Source organism: Berghia stephanieae, chromosome 4 (genome assembly GCF_034508935.2).
Source record: "Berghia stephanieae isolate SIO BIC M18660-M18661 chromosome 4, UCSD_Bste_1.3, whole genome shotgun sequence".
Classification (NCBI taxonomy): domain Eukaryota; kingdom Metazoa; phylum Mollusca; class Gastropoda; order Nudibranchia; family Aeolidiidae; genus Berghia; species Berghia stephanieae.
The window spans coordinates 21,021,658-21,031,657 of NC_088363.1; the positions used below are offsets into that span (position 1 = coordinate 21,021,658).

Below are 10,000 nucleotides of genomic sequence, written 5' to 3' on the forward strand. Positions count from 1 at the left end.
ATAGGTGTCATGTCTCGTTCTAAATGTTTCATGTTGGTCAGGGACCCTTTATAAAGCGCTTTGAGCATGTTTAATGGATAATTTGCTCTATAAAAGCGGAAGAAAAATACACTTTAAATGTCCATACTCAATAATACAAAGTTTGTTTGTTTGTTTAAAAAAAAAACTTAAGGTTTTTATATAGCGCAATATCTACTAAACGTGCCCAAAGCGCTTTACAAGAGGTCCCTATCCAACAGTAACACGAGACATGACGCCTGTTAGGCGATACTACATATTTTTTCGGACAGAGACAACGATATTAACGGCCAGGTACTCATTTTACACCTGAGTAGGGCGAGAGAATGTGAGTAAAGAGCCTTTTTCGACGACTCAACTATGCGATCCGATCCGAAGCGAGTGTCATACTACAAGACCACAAGGCCGCACAAGAAAAGAAAATGCGACTCACCGCATCAGAATAGTATCAAATCGAAATAAACTGGACACAATCTGGTGGTTGAAACCCTTTGTGCATTATACGTATGTATTTATTAATCAAATCCACCGTTTGATGGACAACGGAATTCTTTACATACTTTTCGGAAGTCTAAATTTCTTAAAGAATAGTTGTGGAGATTTTTTTCTTTCTTATATTCATCTGTTTATTAGAAAAATAACAAAGAATCGAAAATATGGTGACCACTTTTTTCTGTGGTTGCATTTTATATCGTTACAAACTTTACAATTGACTTACATTTTCATAGGAATTCTCTTATCAATTTTCAGATTAACTTCTATGTAAAAACGACAAATGAAGAGGTGAAATTTTGTTGAAATTTGATTCCAGAGCTCGCGACTATTCTTGTGCAATGAAAGAAAATATAGTATGTTTGTTGTATCGATCTTGCTCAATCGACATAATTTGAGAAACTTAAAATTTATAATTTTTTTTTGATATCATGTAAGATATAAGTGACTGCATCATGCCATCATGCGTTTTTATATAAAAGACATTCTAATCATTGGTACAGTTGAATTAAAAGAAATTATGTTAATTTCAGCCCCTCAGATGTCGCTTCGTCTTTTTAAATCCAAAATGCTCTAGATGCGTGTCCTGGGTTAAATTTCAAGGTTTTACTAAGCCAGTGGCTATGGTTGTCCCAGCAGTTGGGTTGCCCGTCACATTTCTGGATGTAGAACGGTTGGTTGTCCTTATTGTTTAAATAATCAGTAAGTGGTTGTGGCCCAGGTTGTAGGACCTGGTTACGGTCATGTGAGTTACGTTCACAATAGATTTATACTCGGTTGAAGTCAAGGTGAAGTCATAGCCGTGAAGATCATGGTATTTTTTTTGGCAGATTCTCTAACTTCGAAGTCAACATCGACATCTGCTTGTTGTGTTACCTCCATCCACAGGTGGAGTTTCATATGAATTGGCGAAACGAGACATCTTCATCACCATCTGTTTCAAAGTAATGGCTTCCTCTCCAAGAGGACTACCCTCAGAGTGTACAGGGAAGATGGGATATCTAATTCTGACACTTCCCACATCCTGAATGTTTGGTGTCATGATACAGACAACCGGTAGAGGCAGCCTTCTTTACATTGTCACTTCTGTCGAGGACGTCAACTGCTCCTCTGGCGGAATCAGCCTTATCTCTCTCAAGGTTTCCGTCAACCGGGGTTCTGTAGTAATGTCTGGAGCATGTTCCGTTTTAAGCCGTCTTAGCGTCACTGCCTCAATTTCTTCCATCTTTGGACACAGCAGCTTCCTTGTCGGTTGAGTGGGTTCCAACTTTGAAGGGATGTGGAGTAGACTATCTCAAGAGGAAGAGCATATGTCACTCTACTTGTCTGGTATTGCCATTTTCCATATCTACAGTTTTTGATAGACATTGGCAACCCACAAGTTCTCATCCCTGAAACCTCTATGGTTAACCTGAAGTCCCATGGCACCCTTTTGAAGGAGTTTGTACCACCTGTGGTAATGTCCCACGTTGAGTGGTTTGTTAGTGCCGGCGGTGGATGAGATGTCATAGTGCATGAGACCGAATGAGTTATCGGTGAGATTGTTTCCGTTGTTGTCCTCCCCATGAATCTCGTGCATGAGGCTGTCTAGAAGGGTGTGGGAAGTGCCTCTGTCTGTGTCAAATTCGTTCAATTTGAAACGAGCATCACGGGTTAAGAGGGCACACGGTCCCAAGTGTATATTCTGGCCATTCTGTTTGCTAGATCATCCTGTGCTTGGAAGTAACCGGTTGGCACGTCCCGCGTCAAATGGTGACACAAGATGCGGTAGTTCCACTGGGAAATTTGGGGAATGCCATTGATGTAGTTATACATCATAGTGGGCAAGTAGGCGTAACTTTCAAGATTGCTCTTGTCACCAGAGTAAGAGGTAAAACGAATCTTTTCTTCAGAATAGTATCATATCGAAATAAACTGGACCCGATCTGATGGCTGAAACCCTTTGTGCATAATACGTATGTATATATTCATCAAAACCACCGTTTGATGGACAACGGAATTCTTTACATACTTTTCGGAAGTCTAAATTTCTTAAAGAATAGTTGCGGAGATTTAATTCATTAAAATGAATTAAATCATTTGAACGCATGTTGTACAAGCATAACCTTAGAGCAGAGATGGGATGTATAGGGAAAATTAAAAAAAAAGCATATATATATATATATATATATATATATATATATATATATATATATATATAACTACATACAATGATGATTAACGTTTCTGCCCGTGAAATAAAGAAGTTACTTTTAGAGATCATAAAAATCATGCTTTGTACAATACAATACTCACCGGATTTTAGCACGATCTCGACAGAAGTCAAAAAGCGTGCTAGGATCCGAGCATGCTGAAATCCGATGTTCATGGTAGGCAACGACTCATTATATAGATAAAATTCGGCCACCCAGCTCTAGTGTGCTGTAATTTCGAGTGTGTTGGAATAGGCTTCAACAGTTCTGGCGTCACTTCCCTCGTAATGATGCATAGTAACTTATAGTCAGAATTTTAATAAGTGGCGCGTGTTTTTCTTCTTTTTCTCAGCTGCCCCCCAATGCATAGCTGCAAAAATTTGTATAAACCTCTGAATCAATTTTTCTTAATTAAAAATATTTTTTTTATGAATTTAAAACAATAGGAAAGGATTTCTTTTATTACAGCTATATTAAAATCGATAACAGGTGAGGATCGGAATTCATAGCAGATTTACATTATCAATTTATGAATTTTCTGCACATCCATTTTGAAGGAATTCGTTAAACTGGAGTGTTCGGTTTATTGAAGCTTAAACGATATACGTGCAGTATTTCAATATAAAGCAATGGATGGCAATTTTTAACTATCAGACATCTACATTTTATAACTGTCAATACACATTACTCGTGAATACAAACGAAAGTGAAGATAATGCGCTTCCAATATAATTTTGATTGCAAAAGTTTGAGAAATATCTTTGTTTATGCCAAAGAGGATTACATAACTTTTTGTAGATTGGTCAAAAGTAAAAATTCATCAATTATGAGACAGTGTCTCAACAATTAGGTGTCCAACAATAACAACAACAACAACTATAACAACAACCAAGAAATACTGGACTCATCAATCAGCACAGTCTGATGACAAGGATGATGAGAAGGAGAAATGAAACGACTACAGAAAGATTCCGAGCATCACTCTATCCAATGAAATGTAATTCTCCTCTAGTTTGCGAAAGTTGAGGCATGCCTTTTCTCAGTCTACTCTTTATCATTTATTACCTCGTCGGTGAGAGTAAATTTGGTGTCCCTTCTCTCAATCTTTCCCTCTACTATAGCCCAATGACCTTGATATTGCGCTCACAATGATATGGGGGAAGTCGCGCAACATCGTTTCAAAACTCCCTGATTAGACAGTCTGCTTTGAAAGCTGTTTCTGGTTCACTTCGTTTTTTACTAAGGAGTATAGTTAGCATTTTGATAAATGGTCAGAATATGTAGTACTGTCTGATTGAAACCATGAAATCATGTCAGCTTTTATAATTACCAAAGTTGGAGCCTTAAATTGACCATGGGCCAACGAATGGTAGCGTTGTCCAATACAATACAGCTGGGTGCTTCAATGGAGGACAGCAAACGATATTTAGTCAGTCTTAAAACACATTTGCATTGACCCCAGATTAATATTCCAGATGATGCAGAAGAGAAAAAATGGCATGGCATCCTTGTAAATATCCAGTATCATCACCACCTGCAAGAATAACATTGATTCTCTGTCCAGAACCCGTGGGCCTTTTTCTGCTTGAATAATCAGACGTCCAATATTTTTTTCGGATGTATATTTACGCTCACCCATACATCTTTGGATGATATCCATATCAAAGTTATCTATGATCCTTTTCCTGCCACGTCGTTCTACACTGGTGATATATCTGTCGTATTTCGATAACGATCTTCTCATGGTTGATTGTGAAATTCCAAAACATTTGCCGTCCTCTTTATGACTTATCGATAGATACAAGAAGACTTCTTTTCGCAGCTTTACGAGAGTGGAACCGATAAAGATTCGGTACCGTATCGTGTTGTTTAAGAGCCTAATATGTTTTTAAAACCTTTAAAGGCCGTATGAAACGTTCATGCATAGACAAAATTTGTCAAAGTTATATAAACAGTGTTTGTTAATTTGACAATATTGAGTATACAATCACTATTTCAAATGATTTAAAGCGATAGATTTCATATCAGTCTTTGGTAATTGCGACATGATGTAGATAATATGCCATAAATAATAAATTCTAAATTTAATACAAACTACATACGTGGTATGTTTATAACACTAAAAGCAAATTATTATTATTTGGAAAGAAGTATGACGTGAACTCATAATCACAACGTCAGATCTACGATGAATTCATTCATACTTTGTGGTGCGTAACTTGTTTTTATTTTTTACAGTGTAAAATCTCTAATTTTATGTCAGCTGTTTTAAAGTAACTTTTTATAGGTCTTAAAGAAGAAAACTTTTAAATATGTCATCAATACGGTCCAAAATCTAGATTCAGTTAAGACAAGTTGATTCAGAGGCTGACACAATTTTTTACAACTTTTGATGGAAGGACAGCTGAGAAAAACCAGAAAAACGCGCCATTAATAATAAATCTGACTATAGTAACTGGTTCTAAACTATCGGAACAATGGCGGACGCCCTTATGAAATTTTTCTCCGACGAGCATAAAAGTGTATCAAGAGGAGAAAAACATAAATCTGATCATGTTTTGACTTTTATCCATTCTGATCACATAACATGTGAAAAAATTCTAGCCAGCATGAAGAATCAAAACTACTGATTTTCTTTGTTTAGAACAAAACTGCCCGTTGCTGGGCGGACATGACATCAGACTATTGAATCCTATTCACCTGCTTGAATGCAGCGAGAACTGTATTGTTTATGGATCATTATTTATGTGTCAACGGATTAAAAATGATTTTGTGTTTTTATTTCTTCTTTTCTTTTGTGGACAGTTAACTGTTCAGCGCTGGGTGCATTGAATGGAATCACACATGTGAAGGATGTCAGTGATGCAGCCAAGTATTTCCAGGTATATATGAATCACATTACAATTCAAGGAATGTATAATACTTATCTATGCCATGCGTTTATATATATATATATATATATATATAATATAATAAATATAATATAAATTATATATAATAATATGATAATAATAAATATAATAATAATAATAATAATAATATAATAATATAATGGCATTTATATAGCGCTTTACCCCGTTGTCACAGGCTCTAAGCCTTTACAGTGATATAAAACAAAACATATTACAGTGAGACAAGTGTGAAGGAAACGTGATACGAATTCAATTTAACAACAACAAAATATGAAAATAATATTGCAACATTATGACGTAAAAAGATAAAACTTTAAGCGAGATTTGAACGTTGTCAACGAATCCGAGCATCTCACGTGTGATGGGAGAGAGTTCCAAAAATGGGGGGCCGAAAATTGAAAAGACTGTTCACCTATTTTACGCAATGGCTTAGGTTTGACATATATATATATATATATATATATATATATATATATATATATATATATATACCTCATAACAATTTCATCAAGATATTCTGTTCCAACACACAAGCCTATGTGTGATCTTAAACGTTTAAAGTCTGATTAATACAATTTTATGAGAACTACTCATAAAAATCCTGGCGAAAGAAATAACAAAAAGCTGAGTGACTTCAGTTCTGTTCTATCTATAAGGCTACGTCCACATAATTGCAATTCTCCTAGCCAAACGGAATTTGGGCTTGATTTACATTGTTGTAATGGACGATTCTGCATGCTGGTTTGAAAGTATTCCCATCACAACAATAAGAACATATCAATTTGGTTTATAGGACCTGTAAATGAGCACACGACGTCGGTTTAAGGCGGAAAGCGTATATTTTGCAAATTCCTAACCCGGCACTGTCCTTAAATCACGTGACAATACTATGAGATGAACACCAAGGAAAGTGAACTGTGAGTTGTATTCATGACTACAACAACTCACTATTCATTTTCTTTAGGCGATTATCGCTTCTTACTGTAACATGTTTTTAACCAATTAACTGCCGTACTTTCGAAGGACACTTATTTAAAAATTTGACCAGAAAACTCGTCCTTTGAATATTGTTCGATTTAAATGACCCTCATTTTGGCAAAAACTCCCAAACCTCGGACCTATTGTATATCATCAATGAATGTTTTCATGTTCAAAGATACCATCCTCCTCCTCCTTCTCCTCCTCCTCCTCGTCATCATCATCATCATCATCATCATCATCATCATCATCATCATCATCATCATCATCAGCAAGCAGCAGAGCAGCGGCAGCGTTGATTAATTTTATAATAATTAATATCACATAATATTATTTCTCTATCCAGTGTGTACAAAATGGTTCATCACCGACAGAGTTGGAGTATCAACAAGCCAGTGAAAGTAAATTCTGTAAGTTCGGAACTCTGTGGAACGATCAAGTTGGAGCGTGTACGATACCCACACTGTTCTACACAGCCGATGGTAAGGGTGTCACTCGACGTATACGTAGACACTTATACAGGTCTGATAACCCAACTTAAAGATAGAACAAAGCTGACGTCATTCAGGTCTTTGTTATTTTGTTTTTTTGAAATCCGTGTTTATGAGTAATTCTCACTAAACTGTATTAACCAGACTATAGATAGTTCGAGGATGACGTCCCTCAGGCCTTTGTTATTGTTTTTGCCATCCGCGTTTGTGAGTTGTTCTCACTAAACTGTATTAACCAGACTATAAAAGTTAGTAACAAAGTTGTCGTGTCTTGTTTCCTTTTACTTGCCATGCATGTTTGGAATCCTGCCAAGCGTTTTTATCTATAAAAGTTCATGGTTACACAGTTGTATGTATTGGTTCGTTATACTTCACATCAAAGCAACTATAGATAAATCGTTACGTAATGCGGGATAGTTCATAGTTTGTCCTTAAAACCAACAAATTATAACGTGGTAATTTAGCTTGGACTCAAGTCTTTTTTTATCAACCCAATGATCGTGAAAATAATATGATATCACATAAACACATTTTACCTGACCATTTCCGACTATTTAAACAGATCCGTGCAGAAATGGAGCAACCGGGGATCGGGCCTATGGAATTCAGTGCAACAGCTACTGGTCATGTGTGGGCTTGGATAATGCTTTCTCCGAGGCGCAATGCTGTGCTTCTGAATACGCTTTTGTAGAAGGATCAGGATGTGTCGCGGATTCATCTTGCAACGCATCTTGTCCTACTAATGTGGTGACCCCTCATATCAGTGAGTATCACTTTGTCAATGACAATATTAGAACATGGAAGAATTTATGGCACGACAACATCAAAGGATGGACAGGCTTGGCTTCAAGAAAAGGCCAGAGACATGGCTGATTGGCGTGAGGCTGTCACGTCTTCAACCAGCATGTTCCCACGACTATTAGCACCCATGGGACTGAGTGAATATTAGAACAAATAAACCGACTTGTTTCGGAAAAAAAAAATTCATAAGTTGTCCAATACAAACGTTTATATATTTTTAAAAAATAATTGTTTACTTCCTGCGTCGATTTATTATAATTCTGTCAGTAAAATTCTATCACTTTGTCTTTATTAATAACAACCAATGGCATTCTATGGTTTAGATTATTCGGTCATGGTCTGTCTGCCGCCAATCTATAATTCACAAATGATGATAGATATATGGTATAGAGAAGTGCCAGATGGAAAAAGAGAATTAAAAAAAATGCAGAGAGAGAGAGAGAGAGAGAGAGAGAGAGAGAGAGAGAGAGAGAGAGGGAGAGAGAGTTCAGCGCGTTATGAGGTGTACGTGATATACACATGATACCTACTCGACACCCCTGCATAATTAACTATAAGAAAATATCTGAATATTATAATAATATCACAACCAGCAACAACTGAAAATTACGAAAACGGTTTCATTTAGTTGAAAGTGTTTTCTTTAATCTTTTCAGAATTCTGTCCATACACCGTGTCCCCTCTCGGACCCCAGTACTACAGAGTGTTTGACAATTACTTCATCACTGACAAAGCCTGTCCTCAAGGACTCTCATTTGATATTGATGACTGTACCTGTGTTGGAAATACCACTGATCGTAAGTCTTTCGATTTCTTTGACTTGAACATAATATAAGCAAGTTTGATGTCCGAACTCAATCATGGGCTTGATTTAACATTGTTGTAATGGACACTATTTTGCGTTGTTCTGAGAGTATTTCAATTACGGCAATGAGCCAATAAAATGTGGGTTATCGGACTTGCAAATAAGTATACGTCGCTTTTCTTACATTTACAACCAAATATAAAAATACATTTACGTTAGAAAAATACAATTGCAGAAAAGGAAAAAAGAAGGAAAAGGGAAATCAGTGTAATCTAATATTTTAACTGAGATTCAGTTTAGGTTAGAAACTTGTATTTTTGGTGAAAACAAATTAATAAATGAAAATACGTGTAGATAAGCCCGAAATGCTTGTTTTGTCACCTTGCTGACGCCAACACATTGTATTGAAGGAAACGAACTGAGCTGTGGAGACACCAAGATTTTACCAAACATTACCTTTTCCAAACATTATCATTCCTCATGGCTATAATTTGGTAGCTAGACATCGAGGCGAGGCTCTAGATTGGAAAGATTAGCTAAGATGACGATCATTTAAATCCAAAAAATATTTGAAGGATGTTTTTTGGGGGGCTCAATTTTTAAATAGACTTGTTTCTTTTGGTTTTTATTTGGAGATAGGGCAGTTGACTGGTTAACACTGTATTTCTCTCATTTAAATATGCGGATATGTGGTCTTGTGGTGTGGCACTCGCTTTCAGATCCTAAGATCTTGGGTTGGAGCCTCGCTCGTAGCATAGTATTCCCTAGAAAAGGCTCTTTAATCACATTCTCTCATCGTACTCATGTGTAAAATGAGTACCTGACCGTTAACAGCGTTGTCTCTGTCAGAAAAAAAAATTTGTAATATCGCCTAACAGCCGTCATGTCTCGTTCTACTTGTTACGTGTTGCTGTTGGTCAGGGACCCTTTGTAAAGGGCTTTGAGAACGTTTTGTAGATATTGCACTATATAAAAGCTCAAGTCTTTTTTATTTAAAAATGTTTTTGCAGATTGCTCTGAAGATCTCTTTTTGGACTTCAACAACTTCACAATGCAGGACAGTTCCAACAATTACAACAGTCTGACATTCTTCCCTTTGAGGAGCTTGTTTAGTCAGACAGACAACGACACAGTCGTCCTATGGGGTGCTAACTACATCATCGTGCCGGCTACGGCCAACAAAGAATTTCAGACGATCACTATCGTCATCAAGTTCAAGGCTAACGGGGCCACAAACAAGTGAGTAGAGATAGTCTGCGCTTGGCTAAGAAGCTCACTACATTGCCATCCGGAAATATAACTGACCAACAC

At 36.7% G+C, this 10,000-nt stretch overlaps 1 protein-coding gene across 1 annotated transcript in view; it reads left to right on the forward strand.

Moving 5' to 3' along the window:
• The window catches only part of LOC144971721 (uncharacterized), a 37,855-nt gene that overhangs the window by 15,828 nt on the left and 12,027 nt on the right, over nucleotides 1-10,000 (forward strand). Inside the window, exons 13-17 of the mRNA XM_078912795.1 lie at nucleotides 5,508-5,584; nucleotides 6,939-7,074; nucleotides 7,646-7,846; nucleotides 8,541-8,681; nucleotides 9,700-9,928. Of these exons, the coding sequence (XP_078768921.1) occupies nucleotides 5,508-5,584; nucleotides 6,939-7,074; nucleotides 7,646-7,846; nucleotides 8,541-8,681; nucleotides 9,700-9,928 (784 nt within the window). The remainder of the gene's footprint in view (nucleotides 1-5,507; nucleotides 5,585-6,938; nucleotides 7,075-7,645; nucleotides 7,847-8,540; nucleotides 8,682-9,699; nucleotides 9,929-10,000) is intronic.